At 37.2% G+C, this 25,280-nt stretch overlaps 1 protein-coding gene across 1 annotated transcript in view; it reads left to right on the forward strand.

Moving 5' to 3' along the window:
- LRBA (LPS responsive beige-like anchor protein) overlaps nt 1-25,280 on the forward strand; it is a 746,329-nt gene that overhangs the window by 57,911 nt on the left and 663,138 nt on the right. Inside the window, exons 2-3 of the mRNA XM_068990001.1 lie at nt 23,865-24,096; nt 24,309-24,409. Of these exons, the coding sequence (XP_068846102.1) occupies nt 23,865-24,096; nt 24,309-24,409 (333 nt within the window). The remainder of the gene's footprint in view (nt 1-23,864; nt 24,097-24,308; nt 24,410-25,280) is intronic.

The raw sequence follows: 25,280 nt of genomic DNA on the forward strand, positions 1-25,280 counted from the left end.
TTTTCCCCCAAGCTCTTTGAGGTATAAAATTAGATATTTTAATTTGAGATATTTCTGTTTTCTTAAATACATGTTGTTGCTACAAATGTCCTTCTAAGAACTGCTTTTGCTACATCACATAAGTTTTGGTTTGTTGCATTTCCATTTTTGTTTGCCTTAGTTTTTGATTCTCTTTTGATTTCCTCTTTGGCCCATCGCTGCTCAGTAGTGTAGTGCTGTCTCTCTGCCTATGTTTGAATGTTGCCGTTCTATGCCCATTGTTGATTCATAGTTTCACACCATTGTGGTTGGAAAATATACTTTATATGGTTTAAGATCTCTTAAATTTGTTAAGACTTGTTTTGTGGCCTGACACATGATCTGTCCCGGAGAATATTCCATGGGCCCTTGAGAACACTCACTCTGCCGCTGTTGGTCGCAGTGTTGTGTATTTATTTGTTAGGTCTGTTGTGTCTGTAAGTGTAACTCAGGTCCAGTGTTTCCTTATTGATTTTCTGTTCATACTTTGTTCTGTTTGGAAGTTTATCAAGAATTTAAAATCATGTGTAGTTGGAGTACGAATAGAGTATGAGTATCCAATGCACTTTTTAATCTGTGTGCTTTGGTTTTGTGATACAAATTTATATAGATTCTTTATTTAGCTGGTCATTAACAAAGGTTTGTATATTAAAAATATATTTTAAATTATTTTTGTTTCACCTTTATTTTGCTAAGGTTACTGTGTAGTTTTTTATTGTTGTTTGTTGCTCAGTCTTATGAAAAAAAAAATCTTGATTATTTTGATTGGTCTGACTTAGGCCACATACTTGCCTCTGGATTAATCATTGTGACTGGAAGAATGGGGAACTATGTGTGCCAGGCCTGAGCTTGATGTCTTCTCTATGGCCTGGTGTGAGGTATTGTGACTTTATTGCCTGGAGACTGCTGTGAATGGAAGGAAATTAAATGAAGAGTGAGTGCAGTACAGACAGAAACAACAGATGTCTATTACAGTGGACATTTATTTAGGTTGTTTCCAGTTATTCCTCTATTGTTAAAGGTTTTCTCACAGGTGATAGATCTTCCTACCTAAGAATTTTAGTGTCAAATTATTAAAAGATTGTAAAAATCCATCTTTTGTGGATAAAAGTTAGTAATACAGAGCTTTCTTCTATGTATTCTAAATTTTGCTCTTCCTTAAAATAGTATTTGTGGCGTCTTCTAATTATGAACTATGAAACTTAACAGCATATTTTAAAACAGTTTGAAAACACTGAGACAGTGGTAATAGAACTAGTCTTGTTAAAGTTGTAAGAAATGTTAAAATGTCTGTGATGCTGTAGTTTTAAACAGTTATAAACATAAAATCAAACTCAGATACTAAAAGTAATTGATTTGATTATAGACTGTATGACATTTTGCTGTCATCTTTATATCCAATAATGTTTTGAGTCTGAGTAATGTAAGTCTAGTGAACTTGTGACTGGTTGTCACCCAGTGACATATTTCTGATTTTTAAAATATGTCATTGCTGTAAATCACTAGTTTGCTAGATTGAACTAGCAAGCTGTTAAAGAACATGGCAATATTTACTGTAGATAAATGCAAATTTAAAAAGGTTCTGTGTATGGAGGTTTAAATGATTTATTAGCCTTCAGTGCACATATGAATCTGAAGTTATGTAGTGGATTAAGAAAATTTCATTTCCTGTTTGAAGGTTTGAATTTGCATATTTATTCTATAATGCAAGTATTTGATCTAAATCTGTAGGATATGGACTTAGATCAAATAGATCAAATGTGTGATATCAACATATGATTAATCATTTTTTGGTATATTATATGGCAGGCCTTTTAGTTATAGCGCAAGTAATTATTATATCAACAGTTTTTTTTTCTTTGACTGGAGTGGGGAAGTAGGGAGAGCTAAAGAAATTGGCACTGTGTATCTTTGGGTGACTTTGGAGTTTGTACTTACAGGACTTTCTTGAATGCCCTTTAATTTGGCTCTCATTTGTTTCAATGAGGGGTTCCTCTAAGTTAATACATTTTTCTTTTCATTGGTAAATAATCAGGCAGTTAACCTATGGCAAAGTGACACCTCACACTTGATGTTTATTGTAAAGTCACTAAGTTGTGTCTGACTCTTTGCAACCCCATGGACTGCAGCACAGCAGTCTCTTCTGTCCTCTCCTGTCTCCAAAAATTTGCTCAAATTCATGTCCATCAAGTTGTCGATGCTGTCTAACCATCTCATCCTCTGCCACCCTCTTCTCCTTTTCTTCAGCCTTTCCCAGCATCAGGGTCTTTTTTTTCCAAAGAGTCAGCTCTCTACATCAGGTGGCCAAATTATTGGAGCTTCAGCCTCAGCATCAGTCCTTTCAATGAACATTCAGGATTGATTTCCTTTAGGATTGACTGGTTTGATCTCCTTGCAGTTCAAGGGACTCTCAAGAGTCTTCTCCAGCATCACAATTCAAAAGCATCGGTTCTTCATCCTTCAGCCTTCTTTATGGTCCAACTCTCATATCCATACATGACTACTGGAAAAACCATAGCTTTGACTATACAAACCTTTGTCAGCAAATTGATGTCTCTGCTTTTTAATACACTTCACATATAGTTGCTTATTTTTTTTTTAATCAAACTTTAATTCAAGATAATTGTAGAGTCACATACAGAGAGATTCCTTATGCCATTTATTCAGTTTACCCTGATTGGAAAATCTTACAAAACTATAATACAGTATCGACATTGATATAATCAAGATACAGAAAATTTCCATCACGTAAGGCTCCCTGATAATGCTCTTTTATATTCACAGTTACATTGATCCTTGCCGCACCCCTCTTAACCCCCACCAACAGCCGATCTGTTCTCCAGTTCTCACAGTTTATCAGTTTAAGAATTTTATATAAATGAACTCATATACTATGTAACCTTTTGTTTTGTTCTGTTTTGGTCAGAACGGTTCTCTGGAGATCCATCTGTAATAGACCGCTTTGTGTCTTAGTATTTTTTGTGTTGAATAGTACTCCATTCTATGACTGTACTAGTTTGTTTGACCATTTATCTGTTGGAGAACATCTGATTTGTCTCCTTGTTTTTTTGGCTCTGTTGAATAAGGCTATTATAAACATTTGTGTATAGATTTTTGTATGAACATAAGTTTTCATTTCTCTGGGAAATATGCCAAAAGTGTATTTGGTACATCATATGGTAGTTGCATAGTTAATGTTTTCTCTTTAAGAAAGTGCCAGACTCTTTGACAGTGACTGAGTAGTCTTACGTGTAAGTAAGCAGAGTACGAGTGATTCAGTTTCTCCACACTATTTTTTATTTTAGCCATCATGATGTACGTGTAATGCTATCTCATTGTGGTTTTAATTTGCATTTCCCTAATGGCTAATGGTGAACGTCTTTTCGTGTTCATCTGTATATCCTCTTTAGTGAAATTTCTGTTTCTTGTCTTTTGACGTTTGGATTTTTGGTTCTAGTATTCTAATTAGATTGTTTTTTGTTGTTGAGTTTTGAGTGGTTTTTAGATATTATTCCTTCATCAGATAAATGGTTTGTAAATATTTTCTTCTAGTCTGTAGATTGTTTCATCCCCTTAAAAGGATCTTTTGGAGTGTGAAAGTTTTTAATTTTGATAAAGCCCAGTTTATCAGTTTTCCTTTTATGTGTCTTGCTTTTGATGTCAGATCTAAGAACTCTGTGTAGTCCTATATCCTGACAATTTCTCCTATATGTTCTCCTAAAAGGTTTATGTTTTACATTTAAATCTGTTATCTGTATTGTTAGCTTTTGTGTTAGGTGTACTTAGGTAAAGGTTCATTTGTTTGTCTAGGGATATCTAATTGCTTCAGCACTATTTGTTGAAATTCCGCCATTGAATTTCTGTTGCATCTTTGTTGCAACTCAGTTGGGATATTTTTGTGGTTCTAATTCTGGATTCTTTTCCATTCTATTGATTTTAATGTCTGTCCTTTAGGTAGTACCTCATCGTGCAGCAGTGTAAATATTGAAATTGAGTGGACGAATTCCTCCCACTTTATCTTTGTTTTTCAAGATTCCCCCCCCCCCCCCGCATTCTGCTTCTTTTGCTTTTCAATGTAAATTTTAGAATTATCTTGCTATATATGCAAACAATCTTGCTGAGATTCTGGTAGGAATTGTGTTAAATCTGTGTATCAGTGTGGGGAGAATTGACCTCTATACTGTGAACACAGTATGTTTCTCAATTTATTTAGATCTTTTTTTTCTCTCATTATCGCTTGATTGTTGTCAACATCCAAGTCTTGTACATGTTTTGTTTGATTTCCATCTAAAAATATTTCAAGGTTTTTCGAATGATTGTGAATAGTATTACATTTTAAATTTCCTTGCCTACAAGTTTATTCCAATGGTGGTGGTGTTTTAGTTGCTAAGTCATGTCTAACTCGAGCAACTCCCTGGATGGTTACCTGCCAGGCTCCTCTACCATGGGATTTCCCAGGCAAGAATACTGGAGTGGGTTGCTGTTTCCTTCTCCAGGGGATCTTCCCTACCTAGGGATCAAATCCACATCTATCAAACACATTTCAGGTGGATTCTTTACTGCTGAGCCACTAGGGAGGCCCATGTTTATTGCTAGTATACAGAAATACAATTTAAAAATACAATGGCTTTTTTATTTTTTAAAATAGCTTTAATGAGGTATAATTCACATACCATAACGTTTCTTCTTCTTTTTTTAAAAAAATAAGATTTATTTATTTTTATTTGGAGGATAATTGTGTTACAGTGTTATGTTGGTTTCTGCCAAATACCAACATGAATCAGCCATAGGTATACCTATGTCGCCTCCCTCTTGAACCTCCCCCACCATCTTAACCACTTTCAAGTTTATGTTTCAGTGGATTACAGCACAGCCATCAGCACATTCATCTCCGGAAGAACTTCATCTTTCCAAACTGAAAGTCCCGGAAGAACTTCATCTTTCCAAACTGAAAGTCTGTAGCCGTTAAACATTAATAACATTACTAACTCTCCATTCCCCCAGTCTGGAGTTTTGTGTGTGTGTGTGTGTTTTAATGTAGGCTTCATTTTTATTAACAGAAGACAATGTCAGTGGACGAATTAGATTTTGACTCAAGAATAATTTAAGTTGCTTAGCTAAAAATTGATTTTTATATATTCAATTCAAAAACGGATGGTGAATGATAATTCTCCATATTTCTGGTATTGTTATTAGTGCTATTTGTTGTGGTTTGGTTGCTCAACTGTGTCTGACTCTCTGTGACCCCGTGGAATGTAGCCTGCCAGGCTCGTCTTTCCATGGGATTCTCCAGGCAAGAACACTGGGGTGGGTTGCTATTTCCTTCTCCAGGGGATCTTCCCAACCCAGGGATTGAATTTGTGTCTCCTGCATTGGCAGGCAAATTCTTTAGCACTGAGCCACCTGGGAAGCCTCATTGTTACTATTATTACAATACTAATATGATGCTGCTCTTAGCATTATTACTAGAACTGTTACTGTTCCTCTTACTATTACTGACATCGTTACCACTCCATTCTTCTCTGGCTTTCTGCGATAGCCTTCTCCCTGATCTCTCTACTTCTACTCCTGCCCCTTAATCTTTCATTCTGATGTCTGTTTTTGATTATCCAGCTAGATTAACTGGACCTTGGGTACTTTTTTAGTGAGTACAAATTTAAACTCATTAAGTATATCAGAAGTACTACTTAAAAATTATACTGAAGTATAATTCTGTCTTCTGTTTCTCTCAAAAGGATTTCTAACAAAGTAGAGTCACAGAAAATTAAGGCGCACTATCTCACATTCGCTTTTTATGAGAGAATTGAGTTAACTAGTGCAATTGCCTGCAGTGGCTTTTATATGTTATTTCCTGTGATCTTGCAGTGAGGAGCTCATGGTCTGAGCCACACTCAGCTCCTGGTCTTGTTTTTACGGACAGTATAGTGCTTCTCCATCTTTAGCTGCAAAGAAAATAATCAGTCTGATTTCGGTGTTGACCATCTGGTGATGTCCATGTGTAGAGTCATCTCCTGCGTTGTTGGAAGAGGGTGTTTGCTATGACCAGTGCGTTCTCTTGGCAACACTCTGTTAGCCCTTGCCCTGCTTCATTCTGTACTCCAAGGCCAACTTGCCTGTTACTCCAGGTGTCCTTTGACTTCCTACTTTTGCATTCCAGTCCCCTATGACAAAAAGGCCACCTTTTTTGGTGTTAGTTCTAGATCTTGGAGATCCTTGTAGACCTGTTCAGCTCCATCCTTCACTGTGGTGTGTAGACTCTTCCTGTGGTGCACAGGCTTCTGTCTAACTGTGGTGGTGCTCGGGCTCCAGAGTGTGTGAGCCTTATAGCTGTGCCTCTCAGGCTTAGCTGCCTTGTGGCCTGTGGGATTTGAGTTCCCTGACTAGGCATTGAACCCAAGTCCGCTGTGTTGGAAGGCAGATTCTTCACTACTAGACTACCAGAGAAGTCTCAATCTTTTACTAGTCTTTATTTGAATACTATTTATACACAGTGAAACTCTACTATTAATAAAATATGTGGACTCTGAAAAATTCACTTATGTACAATTTGAGAATTTGACCATTTAGTATGTTTAGTCTATTTTGTCTTAAAAAGTACTAAAGTAAAACAAGAGTGATATTTAGTACTGTACACAGCTGAATTGAGAGGATTCTAAATGATCAGAAGGCACTTTCTCATAACCTTCTCCTTTGCTCATTGCAGTTTATCCTGTCCCTTGAGATGTTTTGGTGGCAGAGTATGGGGCAGAGGGCAATAACCCATCATTTATTTGAATTCAGTTATCACAGTCCATCATCCTACTTGTAAACCTTTTTTTTTTTTTTAAAGAATGTAACATCCTTCCTACAGTACTGTATCTAGCTAATACTTCAAAAAATAAATTCGTATTGCTGACAGTCCATTTTCCTATTAAGCTATTTTACTTCTCAATTATTTTTGTATATAAAAATAACAGCTTTCATAATAGCTAATTATTTTTGTATTTATTCATTCCTCAACTATCTGAAGACTTACAACACATAAAGCACATAAGGAGATTTTTACTCCAAAGCTGTCTTTGAGAGTACATATTTGTTGTTCAGTCGCTCAGCTGTGTCCATCTCTTTGGGAACCCATGGACTGCAGCACGCCAGGCTTCCCCATCTTTCACTAGTTCCGGGAATTTGATTAGACTCATGTCCATTGAATCTGTGATGACACTGAAACATCTCCTCCTCTGTCTCCCCTCCTCCTCCTGCCCTCAGTCTTTCTCAGCATCAGAGTCTTTTCCAACGAGTTGGCTGTTTGCATCAGGCGGCCAGAGTATTGGAGCTTCAGCATCAGTCCTTCCAATGAATATTTAGGATTGATTTCCTGTAGGATTGACTGGTTTGATCTCCTTGCAGTCTAAGGGACTCTCAAGAATCTTCTCCAGCACCACAGTTTGAAAACATCATTTCTTTAGCGCTCAGCCTTCTTTATGGTCCAACTCTCACATCTGTACATGACTACTGGAATAAACCATAACTTCGTGTAAATGACTTGCCTTATTCTTATTACTGATATTGTCATATTGATTATTTGTGATGTTAATATATTTGATAATGGAACCATTTGTCATCTACACTTTAGGTATGCCTGAAGTGGTGCATAGGTAGGCATCTAGCTGAGACCAAGCAACATAGGCCTAATATCTACACTGAGGCTGAATTTTATGTTTAAATATATTAATAATTGCTTTAAAGAAAGACAGCTATATTGTGCCTACTGTCCTGTGACTTTTATCTTGTAATTTTTCTTGTCTTTTGTCTTCTCTGGTGACTCCGTGGTAAGGAATCTGCCTGCCAATGCAGGAGACTTGGGTTGGATCCCTGAGTTGGGAAAATCCCCTGAGAAGGAAATGGCAGCCCACTCCAGTATTCTTGCCTGGGAAATCCCATGGACAGGGGAGCCTGGCGGGCTACAGTCCACAAGGTTGCAAAAGAGTCAGATACAACTGAGTGACTAAACAACAGCAACAACAAAATTATCTTTCAGCTGTGTGGTGCTGCATGTGGAATCTTGGTTCTCTGACCAGGAGTTCAACCTGCGTCCCCTGCATTGAATGCGTGAAGTCTTAACCACTGGGCTGCCAGGGAAGTCCCTCCTGTAACTTGTAAAATAATTTACTAATATGTCTTCAATGTCTTGACATTCCAACACATGTAGATTTATATTCTTTTTGAAGACCACATAATATTCTGTTATATGGATGCATCATAGTTTATGTATTTGTTTTTGTATTGGAGGTTATTTTGGCTATTCCCAGTGTTTCATTTTTACAGTCAGTGTTGCAGTAATTATTTTTATATCTTATTTTCTGAGTTTTTCTGTTCAGTCTTTTTCATTTTTAAAGATGTGTTTGATGTGGCCTGTTTTGTCAAGGCTTTATTGAATTTGTGGCAGTATTGCTTCTGTTTTATGTTTGGGTTTTTTGGCCACAGGGCGCGTGGAGTCTTACATCCCTGGTCAGGCTTTAAACTTGTACCCCCTATGCTGGAATACAGTCGCAACTGCTACTCTGCCAGGGAAGCCCCTGTATGTAGTCTTACAGATGACATTTTTATAAGTAGTTGAATTACTGGGTCCTGACTTTTCTGGAGTTCTGAATGCCTCCCACCTCTCAGAGTGATTGGCTATTTTAATGAAAAAAGAACTTCACAGTATCTAGAGTTATAGAGTATAACTTCTTGTCAAAGTTCATACTGTTAGCCATTCTTACTTTGAATTTTTTTCTCTGCCTTCTTCTCAACCCAGAGATGTAGAGTAAGACTTAAAGCCTTGCTGTCCTTTTCTCTCAGTTTCATTTCTTTCTTCTCATTGCCAGTACTGTCCTCTAGCCATTCCAGCTCTTTTTTAAATTAGTACTTTCTTTTCAGTGTTTTCCCCTAGATATTCCCAATTTCAGTCAGCCTCATTTCTTAAATTTTGAAACCAAGATTTACTCATCTAAATGATCTTAAATTTTACATGTTTCCTAACTGTACATCTGTTAATATATATGTAAACATTTTAGCCTAGAATATTTGACATAGTCAATGTTTTCTGATTAACTCTCAAATAATCATAAAACTAACAAAGCTATTCTTCCAACATTTTGGTTGGTAGAGATTTAGTATGCTGTGCTGAATGTGTACTACTAAAATTTTTTGAGTGATTCTTTAAATTCTAGAGTGCTTTACAATTTTCAAAGGTTTCTCACACATGATTTCATATAATCCTATAATAATCCCTTCCTTCCACATCTATATCCTTTTACTTATAAGAATGTGCAGTTTTGTTTAAACGCATTTAATACCTGAAATTTGTACTCTTTGGATTCTAGAATATCCATTGACACCTTTGTATGTGAAAATTTGGTATTATATAATTTATCTCAGTAAAATTAACCTTCTTGAAATATTTTATTATTTAGACAAATGCAGTAAAATGCTGCTGCTGTTTATCTAGAGATTATATTTCATAAAACAGAAATTGCTGTTTATCTTTTTTTACTTCTTTTATGTGTATTCAGTTCAATTGTTTGGTTATCATTTTGTGATAAAAAGAATTTTTCTAAGATACAAAGTGAATTTTAGTCCTTTAAGTTAAAATGCATGCATTTGAATCATATTGAAAACAAGAGTGGTCCAAGGTAGCTTTTTCTGAAAACCCACTCATTGGTTTATGCACCATTTTTTGAACCTCTTTATATTAGTTAGGTTTGGGTTCTGCTTAAAGTAACAGAATTTACATTCATTCATTTTCATGAAATACAGGTTTTCTTACATAACAGTGAGTTTGGTAGTAGGCAGTTGCTGGCTCTGGTGGTTCTACTTAATGATGCTGCAAGAGTTACATACTTTCTGCCTTTCGTTTACCATTCTTTTATTTTTTTATTAAAATTTTTTAATTGGAGTCCAATTGCCTTATAGTGTATACATTTCTTTTGTACAAAAATGTTAATCTTTTGAGTATAATTTTGAGTATAATTTTTTTTAATCTTTTGCGTGTAATTGCCTTATAGTGTGTAAATTTCATTTGTACAAAAATGTTAATCTTTTGTTTACAAAAATGTAAACAGTGTTCATGCCTGTGTGTACATTAGTCTTGAGCCTCTCTGCACCCTGGCCTGCACACCCTCTAGGCCCTCAGGCACTGGGCTGTGCAGCACAGCAGCTTCTGTGTCATACATGGTCATGTACACACCTCAGAGCAGCTCTCTCAACTCCCCACCTCTCCTTGCCCCCCCCGCCCCCCCAGTCTCACACTTTGCCAGTGTATTGGGTTTTTGTCTGTGCTTGTGAGTCACATGATCTTGACAGAGTCAGTTCTTAGGTAGGTTGATAAGAAGTCTGGGGTCCCCAAGGAGAAGAGAGGGGTCTAGAGTTCTCAAGGAGAAAAGGACTAAGGTTTTTTTTTTTTTTCCCTTGAAGCCCAGAGCTAATGATTACACAACAAAGCAACTCATCTTGCTCAAGGGTATGTTTTCCCTTAAACTCTGTACCAATGATTGTATAACAGCAATGTGTCCTGCTTGAGGACATGTTTCTCCTTCTTGAGAACCTTTTGACTAATCCTGTCATCTTAAAGTGTCTATTATGGGAGTGGGTCTGGTAAGATCTTTCTATTGTTAGTTCTAATCCTGTTATCTTAAAATGTGTATTGTGGGAGTGAGTCTGGTAAGACCTTCACAGCCTTGAGACATTCTTTTGATTTATTGTTAATAACCAATTAAAAGTATATCAGTGTTGGAACTCTTTGCGACCCCATGGACTGCAGCACGCCAGGCCTCCCTGTCTATTACCAACTCTCGGAGTTTACTCAAACTAATATCCATGGAGTTGGTGATGCCATCCAACCATCTCATCCTCTGTTGTCCCCTTCTCCTCATGCCCTCAATCTTTCCCATAATCAGGGTCTTTTCTAATGAGTCAGTTCTTCGCATCAGGTGGCCAGAGTATTGAAGTTTCAGCTTCAACATCAGGCCTTCCAATGAATATTCAGGACTGATTTCCTTTAGAATGGACTGGCTGGATCTCCTTGCAGTCCAAGGGACTCTCAAAGAGTCTTCTCTAACACCACAGTTCAAAAGCATCAATTTTTCGGCGCTCAGCTTTCTTTATAGTCCAACTCTCACATCCTTACATGACTACTGGAAAAACCATAGCCTTGACTAGATGGACCTTTGTTGGCAACGTAATGTCTCTGCTTTTCAATATGCTGTCAAAGTTGGCCATAACTTTCCTTCCAAGGACTCAGCGTCTTTTAATTTCATGGCTGCAGTCACATCTGCAGTGATTTTAGAGCCCTCCCAAAAAAGGTCACTCTCACTGTTTCCGTTGTTTTCCCATCTATTTGCTATGAAGTGATGGGACCAGATGTCATGATCTTAGGTTTCTGAATGTTGAGTTTTGAGCCAACTTTTTTACTCTCCTCTTTCACTTTCATCAAGAGGCTCTTTAGTTCTTTGGTTTCTGGTGTCATCTGTGTATCTGAGGTTATGATATTTCTCCCAGCCATCTTGGTTCCAGCTTGTGCTTCATCCAGCCTGGCATTTCTCACGATGTACTCTGCCTATAAGTTAAATAAGCAGGGTGACAATATACAGCCTTGACGTACTCCTTTCTTGATTTGGAACCAGTCTGTTGTTCCATGTCCAGGTTTCTAGCTCTTGCTTTTTTACCTGTATACAGGTTTCTCAGGAGGCAGGTCAGGTGGTCTGATATTCGCATCTGTTTAAGAATTTTCCACAGTTTGCTGTGATCCACACAGTCATAGGCTTTGGCTAGTCAGTAAAGCAAAAGTAGATGTTTTTCTGGAACTCTTGCTTTTCCTATGATCCAAGATGGGAATACCAGACCACCTAACCTGCCTCTTGAGAAATCTGTATGCAGGCCAGGAAGCAGCAGTTAGAACTGGACATGGAACAACAGACTGGTTCCAAATAGGAAAAGCAGTATGTCAAGGCTGTATATTGTCACCCTGCTTATTTAACTTCTATGCAGAGTACATCATGAGAAACGCTGGACTGGAAGAAGCACAAGCTGGAATCAAGATTACCAGGAGAAACATCAATAACCTCAGATATGCAGATGACACCACCCTTGTGGCAAAAAATGAAGAGGAACTAAAGAGCCTTTTGATGAAAGTAAAAGAGGAGAGTGAAAAAGTTGGCTTAAAGCTCAACATTCAGAAAACGAAGATCATGACATCCGGTCCCATCACTTCATGGGAAATAGAAACAGTGGAAACAGTGTCAGGCTTTATTTTTTTGGGCTCCAAAATCTCTGCAGATGGTGATTGCAGCCATGAAATTAAAAGACGCTTACTCCTTGGAAGAAAAGTTATGACCAACCTAGATAGCATATTCAAAAGCAGACACATTACTTTGCCGACTAAGGTCCGTCTAGTCAAGGCTATAGTTTTTCCTGTGGTCATGTATGGATGTGAGAGTTGGACTGTGAAGAAGGCTGAGCGCCGAAGAATTGATGCTTTTGAACTGTGTTGTTGGAGAAGACTCTTGAGAGTCCCTTGGACTGCAAGGAGATCCAACCAGTCCATTCTGAAGGAGATCAGCCCTGGGATTTCTTTGGAAGGAATGATGCTGAAGCTGAAACTCCAGTACTTTGGCCACCTCATGCGAAGAGTTGACTCATTGGAAAAGACTCTGATGCTGGGAGGGATTGGGAGCAGGAGGAGAAGGGGACGATTGAGGATGAGATGGCTGGATGGCATCACTGACTCGATGGACGTGAGTCTGAGTGCACTCTGGGAGTTGGTGATGGACAGGGAGGCCTGGTGTGCTGTGATTCATGGGTCGCAAAGAGTCGGACACGACTGAGCGACTGTACTAAACTGAACGGATGTTGGCAGTTTGATCTCTGGTTTCCCTGCCTTTTCTAAATCCAGCTTGAACATCTGGAAGTTCACGGTTCATGTCCTGTTGAAACCTGGCTTGGGAAAATTCTGAGCATCACTTTGCTGGCGTGTGAGATGAGTGCAGCTGTGTGGTAGCTCCCTTGCTAAGACTAGCGGAGGGCACTCTCCGCCCCCTTCTGATGTCTGTGTCCCAAGCTTCCTCTGTCCCTTTTTATGCTTTAATAAAACTCTGCTACACAAAAGCTCTTGAGTGATCAAGCCTGGTCCCTGGTCCTTAAGCTAAATCTTCTTCAGAGATGATGAATCTGACGTCATTCTCCATAAGTTATCAATATCAGGGTGGCTGCTGTACCTCTGGGCGTCATGTCTGTGTTCTAGAGGGGGAAGAAGGTAGAAGCCAAAAGCCTGCTCCAGCTGTAACTGTTTTCCTTTTATCAAGTGAAACCCCGGTTCCGCCACCTCCGTGTCTTGTGACTTTGTGTGAGTTAGTTACGTTTCAGTGGCTAATCTATTAGGCGTTAACTCTGTGATGGTATTGCTAGTTTTTTATTTTTTGAGAGGTAATTAATGTAAAGTGCTTGGCACAGTACATAACTCACAGTAACCACTCAGTGCACGTATGCTATTATTTTGAACTGTTATAGGGAACTTTGTATTTTTAATATTTGTATTTTTATGTGATTAGCTCACGGTAGTCACTCGGTGCTTCCCTGGTGGCTCAGACAGTAAAGAATCCGCCTGCAAAGCAGGGCCCCTGGGTTCGATCCCTGGGTTGGGAAGATCTCTGGGAGGAGGGGATGGCAAAGCACTCCAGTATTCTTGCCTGGAGAATCTGCATGGACGGGGGAGCCTGGTGGGCTACGGTCCACGGGGCAAAGAGTCGGACACGACTGAGTGACTTAGCATAGCACAACACAGTCACTCAGTACATGTATGTTATTATTGTTCTATATTTCTATCATTATTATTTATTTTATTTTGTATTACATTAAAAAAATAGCACAGAAATATATAGAGTAAAAAGTTTCCCCCAACTACTATTAACTGATTGATTTGCAGTTATGTTATTTATTGCTGTGTAACAAATGATCTCCAAACCTTGCAGCTTAAAACAGTCATACAGTTTCTGTGGGTCAGAAATTTAGAAACAAATTGACTAGACAGTTCTGGGTCAGGGTCTCTCGTGAGGTTCCATTTAAGATATAGGCTGGGGTTACAGTTGTCTGAAGGCTTCACTGGGGCTGGAGGCCCTGCTTCCAGGGCTGGTTGGGTGGCTGACAGGTTGGTGCTGAGGACTGGTGGGAAGCCTCAGCTCCTCTCCAAGTAGGTCTGGCACAGAGCTGCTTAAGGATCCTCATGACACGGAGGCTGGTTTTCCTCAGATGAGCGATGCAAGGGAAGCCACACAGTGCTTACTGACCTGGGCTTGGGATTCACGTGTGCTATTTCTGCTGAACTCTGCGGGGGCCCAGAGCAGCTTTAATTTATTTTGGGGGTTCATCTGTCTTGTTTGGCTTTTGGGTGGATTTGTTCATGAAGGGAGAGGGCTTCATTTTGATGGATGTTGGTAGCTTATATTTTCTTTTCACTTACATTAATCTTAAGCTATCTCTTTGTCTAATTTTTATATTCTATAAATCGTAAAAAGAAACCTATGAAAAATAGGTTGTTTAAACCATTTACCTGAAAATTTGAAAGCCCTTCTAAATGTATGTATAAACATAGTTAATTCTGTCATATTATTCATAACAGTAAACTTCAAGAACACAAATAGATAATCCAGTGTTTCTCAAAGCTTTTGAATAATGCTATTACTGGAGAAAGGAAAAAGAAATTCGATTCATTGCCTGATAAGTTTTGGGAAGTCCATACATTGGTTATATATCTTTTTGATATTTATAATGCACAGTAACATGTTAACGCTCTGGGAATTTTATCATGTAATTATCTCTTGCCTTGTTTAATCTGGTGTTTCTCAGACTTACTTAATCATAGAAGCTTTTTGGTTAATACTGGTTTTGGAGATGTGCCATAGTTGAGTGAAAATTTCTAATTCTTATGAAAGGTACAATGAACAGTGAGGCAGAGATTATTTGCTACTTCCTAGTGTATTTGGGAATTAAAAAAAAACTGTAAAGATGGTAATTCATTACCAGAAAGACGTGCATTTTGACTAATTTTTTATGGTGAAATTCACAAATTTTTCAGATACTTTAGCTCACTATGTAAAGAAACTTCAGAAAACCCAACTTAAATGTTAAATTATTAATGAAAATGTAAGGAAAGCATGAGGCTAGGAGTCAGTTAGTCTGATTAGAGATTTTGGCTGTGAATTAATTGTCTTTTGTTTCTCTGTAAGTAGGTGTGAAATAACTGATACATGTGACATGCCTGGTTCTTGTAAGGATTGCAGGCGAATTCTGTACCATCTCAGCCATCAGGGAAGTCCCAAGGATTAGTTATATAATGGAAATGGAAATATTATATCTCTATAAGTGTATTCCTAATATTTATAGAAACTATTGATGCTTTTGGGCATTCCGACAAATGCTGAAAGGCAGTAAGAGGAAGGGGGAGGACAAAACTTCAAAGGGAATAATTTTCAGTTCAGAATATTAAATAGCTGCCTGGAAATTGTAGTTGTTCCTCACAGAGTTTCCTTTAATTCTTTTAATTGGCATGTTTAGAATTTTTATGACTATGGAAAGTCTTTATAGTCTTTGTTAACATACTAGTGTAAGCCCAGACCAGTCTCACTGTGGGATTATGGTATAATTTTTTCAGTCTTCCCAGGGTATTTCTGATTGTAGTATATATTACAGAATGCTAAGGATTAAAAATTTCTGTTCACATCTTCTAATTTCCTTGGACTCCATGCCTTCTCCATTTGATTCTACATTGTTGTCTAGCCCAGGGGCCCCCGACCTCTGGGATCTAATGCTTGATGGTCTGAGGTGGAGCTGATGTAATAATGATAGAAATAAAGTGCACAATAAATGTGATGCTCTTGAATCATCCTGAGACTGTTGCCCCCAGCCCCACCCCTAGTCTAGTGGAGAAACAGTCTTCCACGGAACCAGTCCCCGGTGACAGAAAGACTGAGCAGCGCTCTCATCAGTGGGTTTTCCTTTTCTCTCGCCTTCGATATAATGAATTGAGCTTTTTTTTTTAGATTTATTTTAAACCTTAGGATTATTAAAGACATACAGTAAAAGACATACAGTCTACATTCTTTTAGATGTATTGTTTTATTTGACAGATGGATATATTTTGGGTATCCAAAACGATAATCAAGATATTGAAAACTTTATCATCCCCAAAACATCCCTTTGTGTGTGTGTGTGTGTGTGTGTGTGTGTATGTGTATGTGTGTGTGTGTTGAATTGTCCCTCTATTCTCAGCCCCTGGCAACCAATGATCTAATGTCTTTCCCTATACTTCTTTCCTTTTTAGAGTGTCATATAAATGGAATTAAACATAGTTTCTATGTCCAGCTTCTTTGCCTTAATATAATGTTTTTGAGATTGATTCCTATTGTTAATGGTATTGATTGTTGGTTCTTTATTATTGCTGATGAGTATTCTGTTGTAGGGCTTCTCTATACAATATATATTCCCTATACAATATACTATTCTATTACATAGAATGTATATATATTGTATTATATTAATATATGTAATATATATTCTATTGTATTGTTGTACAATAGCGTGTTTATCCATTTACTAGTTGATGGACATTTGAATCACAAGTTTTGGGTGATTATGAACACAACTAAATTTTCATGTATGGATCTTTTTTGGGCAAATGCTTTTATGAAATGGATTGAGCTTTTGCTGGGGTCTTGACACTTCATTATTATATTGTTGACTGCCTACCTTATCTTTTGTTTGTTTTTTTTTCTACCTTATCTTTTGGAGAGAGATTAAGATACTACAAGTGGTACTTCAGATTTCTTGCTTTTTGCACTGGGATATAGTAAAAACTCAAGCTTATTTCCTTAATATTTAAATTATGTAAATAATGAGTAATATTTAAACCTAATGATATGTATCCTAAGGATCCATTCATTAAATGTCAAACATAGTATGAAGATTAAAAAAGATAAAAAATATTTTTTGAAATGGTTCCTGTTTTCTGGAATCATTTTCTATGCTATTTGAATAGAAAAGATTGATGGAAACTAGTTGAAGAAATGATTAAACCTTGTGATACGCAAAAATTATACATGATATGATTAAAATATTAGGTTAGATCATATGAAATTGTTGTCTTATAGTAAGAAACATTTGACTGGGCCACCCAGATTTATGGTAGACTAGAAAACTCAGAATGGTTCTTAGAAGAGATAGGTCTTAAATTGGGCCTTAAGAAAATGTTAAGTTATGGTTCTTTAAATGATACAAGAAAGTAGGAAGCCAATTGCAGAGAATAGCAAAGTTAATCTATTTTTCTAAAATGAGAAATTTCTTTTGTATTAGACTAAATATTCTGTAAATCCTATGACCTGAATATATTTTTTTTACATTATAGTTTTAGAAGGGACAAGGGAAAAAGCAGTGAACTGCTGAAACGAAAAAATTCTTAACCCCCAACCCTTACTGTTGAGAGTGTTTTATAATTTATAATGAATCTTAAAATAACAGATTTCATTGCCAGTACCTAATAGTGAGGATATGTTTTAGACTCTTATGTTGTGTGAAATTCTTTGGATGCTAAATGACATTTTAAGGATTGTAATTACTGTAATTCATAATGAACTTACTTTATTTTTTAACATTTATAGCATCTAGTTCACAATAGTCTCTACTTACATCAGTAGTAGTGAGAGAAACACCTTGCTGTCTGTACTTAGAGAAATTAATATTCCAAGAGGGAAATACTACTATACAGGGATTTTTATCTGAGAGTAGACCTGACATTATTAAAAGAAGTTTTATTATGTTACTGTGGTATCTGTGGTGTTGAATTTTGTGTCAGAATTGGGACTTTTTGTGTTCTGATCCTGAGGACTCACATTATTGGTGACTCTGAGAAAGGCCTCAGTTATTACAGCTGCTTATGCCATCTTTCCTTCCCTTGTGTTTACTTTTGGCCTTGCTGTTGAACATGTAAGTGTCCTTCTCATAGTGTCCCCAGTGTCTCTCAGCCTCTCTTTTGCATCTTCTGTTTCCTTCTTTCTCGCTCTCCTCCCTTCTGGGACTTTGCTCAGCTGTCTTAGTTCCTTGATAGTTTACCTATCTCTATTTTTTAACCTGTTAAGTTTTTAATTTCAATGACTGCCTATGTTTTAGAAGTTCTGTTTATTGTTGTTATTTTTCAAATCTGCTGGGATATCTTCCCTCTTTTCCTTCCTAATCTTGTGTCATTTTTTCTTATTTTTTTTCTTGGAAAGTCTCAATTACATAATTTTGTAATTATTTATAATCACATACAGTTGATAATTTTTTAGTTTGAAGTTCTTTAGTACTTCATGTTATTAATAGCATGTCTACTGACTCATCTTTATGCTGTGTTGTTTTCTCTTGTGTTTTTTGATTTTGATTTGTGAGTTCATTGGAGAGCACACAGCTTTTTCTAAGAGAATGTTAGAATGTTTCTAAGAGCCTGTGCCCTTCTAGGTTAAATTTATGTGTCTTTATGCTAGCCACTCTAGGAGTACCTTCATCATGGAACCACATAAAAAATTTTTTTTTATTGTGAAGTGTATCAAACATACCAAAGATACATGTGTAAAATATATAAATGTACATAAAATATAAATACATATACCTAACAGCAGATTAGTGATAGAACAGTATTAACATCTTGGAATCTTTTTATCCCAACCAGAAAAATTATCTATGTCCTAATTTTGGTGTGAGCCATTCCTCCCCCCGCCCCCTTGTAAGAAATAGTTGTCATCTCTGTTTTTATCTTTCAACAGTTTTTTGGGGGGAGGCCATGCTGTGTGGCATGTGGGATCTTAGTTCCCTGACTAGGGATTGAACCTGGACCTCTTGCAGTGGAAGCACTGAGTCTTAATCACTGGACCTCCAAGAAAGGCCCTTAACAATACATGTTTTATTTTGACAGATTGAGTACCAATCACAGAACTATCTCTGTAAGGAAAAGTGCAGTCTGTCTCTATTAAATGAAAGTGCTGAGAGGAGATAAGCTGAAGAGTTTCTCGGTCATGGTCTGGCTTTTTAAAGAGTTCCTATCTGCCCTTACTGAAGTATTTAGTACGAAGCGTCACAAGTGAACCCTAGGGAATGCAGAGGTGTGAGAGTCTGCGAGGGCTGCGGTCGCATAGTGCCAGAGACCGTGCGGCTGAGACAGAGACAGGGAGTGCCTAGGTGGGCCGTAAACGGTGCGTGTGCTCTGTCTGGTTTCTGCCGTACCTGCTGCAACTTTGACAATTCAGCAAGTTTCCTGGGAAAACATGTCTTTACTTTTAAGTATTAGAATTTTCTTGTATGATAGTCTTTCGAGTTTTGAAGAGAAAAATAATTAGTTTTGGTCTATATTTGTTTCTTGGCTGTTTGAAAATACAAGTGACTTAGCCTTAATCACTAAAAAGCGTAAAACCTTTTGTTAATAAAATCATTGTGAAGAAAATAATCTTTGTGCCCAAATAAAGTTTTAATACAAAACTTGTGAAGCTTATTTAGATTCTTTGACTAATATACTTTATAATTTCTATAATCTTGTACTTTAAACCATAACCTATACAAAGAATGTTATACCACCCTGAAGGTGGCTATAAAAATTGTTTATGAAGTTCAGGCAAAGACTAAAATATGTTGAAATGGAGAGTTTTGAAAAATGTTCTCTATAGCAATGGAGACCAAATCATGCTAAAATGCAGAAAAAGACTATACATCAGTTTCCAGGCTACATTATTCAAAAAAATACAACCATAAAAAAGGTAATAAGATTACATTTTCACATTTCATGGCTAGTAAAGTGCATTAGGCTGCTCAGATATTCATAACTTACTGTGACATTTGGGAAGATTACATTTTGTAGTGCACAGCCATTACTACAGCTCAGATAATAACTAGCCAGGGCCTGGACTTGGATTATGATCCCTGCCTTCGGAAACAAATTTGTGTTTTGAAGGTTGATCAGCTTCAGATAACTATTAAAAGGGTTAACATGACATACTGTAGACCCTGTGCGTGCTGTTTAGGTATAATAGACATGCATACATATAGTATATCAAATATGCCACATGTGTATGTACCAATTTCTGCCATCAATTTTCTTCTTGAAAGGCATATTTTACAATGTTTAAAGCAATGGAGAAATACTTAACACACCTGTCTGGATACTGCTCTCACAGTATAAACTCAATTTAAAAGCTGCTGAAATATTTGGATGTTTTTTTGGAAATTACTTTTCAAAAATTAATTCTATAGCTGCTTGGAAGGGTGCATGTTGATGGTGATAAACACAGATCAAGATGAAAGGTTGATGTAAGTAATATTAAGGTGAAGGTAAGGCCGTTTAAGTTAGCTGCAGCTAGGTCTGTGGCCTATTGAGATCAGTGTGGAGGACATCCTCAAGTGTCTCTTGGCTCCAGTTTCTCCCCTTGCCCTCATTCTCCGTGCGCTCAGTTGCCCTTGCAGAGGCAATCACCACTTAGTTTCTTGTGTATCGTTCTCAGGTATATGTTTATATGTATATGTTTTATACTCAAATTGTAGCCTACTATTCACACTTTTCTCCATTTTGATCATCTCAGCTACACAGTGTATTTTAGAGATGTTTTTTTCTGTCAGAGCTGCCTCATTATTTTCAATGACTGAATCATATTCCATTAAAACACAATGTTACTGACTTTATCATGTCTTTTTGAGGGGTATTGTTTCTTCTGTTTTCTGTTGCATGCTAAATGAAGTTCTTATATCTAACATCATTACTTAAATGTACCTGTGGAATAAATTTCTAGTTGTTAAGGTATCCATTGGTGTCTGGCTTCTGTTTAGCATAATTCTTTCTGAGATGGATTCATTTTGTTGATTTTAATCAGTAGTTCCATTGCCAAATACTTATCTCAGTTATAGCCGTTTTTAGTTTTCCTCATTATCATCTGAAAATAATTGGAATTTAAGCCCCCTGTTCTGATATTTATACATGTTGCTGCCTTTGCACTAAATGTGACTTTTGTATCTCCAGAAATACGTCAAGTGATAGTGGTGATAGTACATCTTAGTCTTAGTTGTGACTTTCATGAAAGTCATTCCAATTTTCCTTTTGGGGCATAATGCTGACATTTTAGGTATATTTTATTATTAAAGGAAGTCTTTAAAATTAATGAACACAGAAATTTTGTTGGAAATAGAAGATGACAATTTATCTATGCCACAGTATTTACAGTTCCAGGTAAGATCCACTAATGGATGCTTAAAAGTATGATGAGAAACAATATGTTTGTGTAGTCTTGAAGTATTCTCTATAAGAAAGCTTAATAATATGAAAATGAAAGATAATAACTTTAAAACAGAAAAAATCTGACAGATACTTGAGCATGAGATCAATCTGACTTCACCAATAGTGGGACACACTGACATCAGATACCATCTGAATAATATAGCAATCAGGTATCATTTGAAATAGTAATACACTGGGAAGGACACATGTCATCTCTATAGAGTATTTTTTACCAAAAATACACAGCTTGAATTTAAACATGAAAAATCATTCACATTATGAGACAGTCTTTAAAATAGCTGGCAAATCCACTTCAAAAGTGTCAACATCATGGAAGTCAAAGAATGCCTGTGTAACTTGCCGTAGTTTGGAGAAGACTGAGGAGATGCCGATGCTGGCTCAGAAAAAGGATATTAGTGTGACAAGTCTTGCTATTTGAGTAAGATCTGTAGTATTGTACCTGGTTTTAATGATTGTACTATGATGATTCAATATATTCACATTAGGGTATACAGGAACTGGATACTGTTCTGCAGTTTTTTGAAAGTCTGAAATTATTTCAGAATAAAGGACACATCAAGCGAAAAAAAAATCACGAATAATCATAAAACCAAAACAATCTCTGTTAGGAGTTCTCATGTAGCTTACAGAATTGTGGGGTCGCCCTAGGGAACCAAGCGTGTGTACTTTGTAGCTGGGACCATGTTGCTAGAGCTAGGTCCTGCTATATAGCTAGGACCATGGGATTGGCCCAGTGACACCAAGGGAGCACAAACACGGTTGTCATCCCCTATGTCACCTATTGCTACTGACGACGCAAAGAATCGTACATGAAAATCTCTGCCATAGCTTTCCTGGAAGAACCAAAAGCCTTTAACACTGTGCTTGCCGAGAATTCTCATCTCCTTGCATGCAGATACTGCCTCTTGATTTTCATTTTTCCATTCTTTCTTTTCCATGCTAGTGTGTATCTTTCACAGAACATGGGATGTGTATTCATTCCTGGCTGTAGGGAGTTTTAATTGATTCCCTAATTCTGAATCTTTTTTGCTTTTCCGAAGTAAACTCTGTTTGGTCACATCTATTATTTTTTGTATGAGATTTTGTTTTGTACAGTTCACTTTCTTGTAATTCTTTCCTACTTTTTGAGTTTAGTAAAACATAATGAAAACTGCATAAAAAGAGAAGTGTTCAGAAGGACTGGAGTGTAGGTGAATCATATATGTAACTATTCTTTAAAATATAGAGATCTGTAAAAAAAGATAGGCCTGGGAATTCCCTGGCAGTCTAAGGACTCTGTGTTTTCACTGCTGAGGGCCTGGGTTTAATCCCTGGTTGAGGACTAAGATCCCATGAGCTGCATGGCATGGCCAAAAAAAAAAGTCTGCAAACGTAATTCTAAAAGTATTTTATTTCATTTAAACAGTTGGGGTTTGTTAAAATTAAAAAAGACTTTGTAGGAGAATACTGTGGGTGACATGGCAAGGTAGGAATAGGTCTCAGTACACTTTACTCTGGATGGATTTTCTAATAGCAATCTTAAATAACATTTTTTTAATTATTGGCTTTGAGTGTGTGTGAAGTTTATGTTTAAGTTGTCCTCATTATTGATAGGAGGGATCAAAATGGATAGGTATATATAATAAACCAGGAATTTGACAAGTATAAACTATAAGTTGTGTGTCCATTTTGAGCCTTTTTCAGCTTTTCATTTTTGCTGAGAGCTCATACCTTATATGGGTAGCAAAGGATGAATTGCTATGAGTAGCTTACAGTGTTAATTGCTCGATCGTGTCCAACCCTTTGAGACCCATGGACTGTAGCCTGCCAAGCTCCACTGTCCATGGAATTCTCCAGGCAAGAATAGTGCGTAGCTTACAGATTACCTAATTCATAGATGAAACATTGAATTAGAAGCAGTTACAGAACTAAGTTAGATCTTCATTGAGGCTTTGCTTGTGGCTCAGATGGTAAAGAATCTGCCTGCAGTGAAAAAGACCCAGGTTCAATCTGTGGGTCGGGAAGATCCCCTGGAGGAGGAGATGACAACCCACTCCAGTATTCTTGTCTGGAGAACTGCATGGAGAGGGGAGATTGGCGGGTTACATCCACGGGGTCACAGAGAGTGGTGTCAACTGAGATCTTTATCAGTGTCAGTAGGTAGTGATTTACCTAAGACATCCTGTGTTTTTGTTGAAAATATTTCTATTTTTATATTCAAAGTCTTGATTGACTGTGCTATCTTAACATGAAGATTTCTTCCGAAGCTTGATTTTTTAGAGCTGTGTATATGTGTTTTAAAGATCTTTTAAAAGATTCATGTCAATGTATGGCATAAAACCACTATAATATTGTAAAGTAATTAGCTTCCAATTAAAATAAATCTAAAACTAAAAAAAAATCATTTTATTGTTGTAAGGGGTAGAGAAGAGCATATATGAGTAGTTACTGCCAAACTAAAGCTTTGTAATGTACTCTAGTTACATTGAAGAAATGCTAATGCTTTTAATGTATTTTTTCTTTCCACCCTCCCTGTCACCCCCTGAAGTTGGTAGGAGGGCAGTTTGATTTAGAAATGAATTTCATTATTCAAGAAGGTGAGAGTATCATCTGCATGGTGGACCTACTGGAAAAATGTGATGTTACTTGCCAAGCAGAAGTCTGGAGCATGTTTACAGCCATTCTGAAGAAAAGTATACGAAATCTTCAAATCTGCACTGAAGTAGGCCTTGTTGAAAAAGTGCTTGGGAAAATTGAAAAAGTTGACAATATGATTGCAGGTATGACTTTCTATAATACAGTGGTTGTGAGGAAATGAAGTTTGATTATAAGTACTGTAGTTTTCTTCTTTAGTAATATCTAAGAGACACTGAGCATGTGATATGTACCTGGAACTTTATTGTCTAAACTCTTAAGCAAGCACTGTATATTTTAATTCTTCAAGAAATAGAAGTAGCTTAATTATCTTACTTGTTGCTTTCCTTGCTTCCAGATCTTTTAGTTGACATGTTGGGAGTGCTGGCTAGCTACAACTTGACAGTTCGAGAACTGAAGCTGTTCTTCAGTAAACTTCAAGGAGATAAAGGACGATGGGTAAACTTCAATATTCTTTGATATTTGAAAATATTCCCCTCCCCAAACATTTTAGTGGCTTTTAAGCAATTGATATTGCTGCGCAAGGGTTGAATGTCAAATTGAGTAGACGAGATCATTAGAGTACATTTTGACTTACAGGGCTGATTTTGCTATCACATGACCCAGCTGTGGACTAAGAGAACTGAGTGTTCCAAGAAGGTTCGTAATTCGGTCCTTCTTTGAATGATTAATAGTTCAAATATACATTCAATATTTACTAGAGGAAAAGGCTAAGGCCAGAGAAATAAAAATGTTGGGTAGCAGCACCTAGCTTTTCTATCAATCTGAGTAGTTTTAAGTGTGGCCCTTAAACTTGAACAACCCACTCAGTGAACCAAAAGCCATGTTGTTTATTGGATCTCCTCTCCTTAGGTGCATTTTCATGGTCCTTTGCAAGAGATGGAATTGGTCACTTCAGTACAGTCGCTCAGTTGTGTCTGACTCTTTGCGACCCCATGGACTGCAGTATGCCAGGCTTCCCTCTCCATCACCAACTCCCTGAGCTTACTCAAACTCATGTCCAATGAGTCGGTGATGCCATCCAATATCTCATCCTCTGTTGTCTCCTTCTGCTCCCACCTTCAATCTTCCCCAGCATCAGGGTCTTTTCCAGTGAGTCAGTTCTTCACATAAGGTGGCCAAAGTATTGGAGTTTCAGCTTCAGAATCAGTCCTTCCAATGAATGTTTAGGACTGATTTCCTTTAGGATGGACTGGTTGGATCTCCTTGCAGTCCAAGGGACTCTCAAGAGTCTTTTCCAGCACCACAGTTCAAAAGCATCAATTCTTCGGTGCTCAGCTTTCTTTATAGTCCAACTCTTACATCCATA

Source organism: Capricornis sumatraensis, chromosome 17 (assembly GCF_032405125.1).
Source record: "Capricornis sumatraensis isolate serow.1 chromosome 17, serow.2, whole genome shotgun sequence".
Lineage (NCBI taxonomy): Eukaryota > Metazoa > Chordata > Mammalia > Artiodactyla > Bovidae > Capricornis > Capricornis sumatraensis.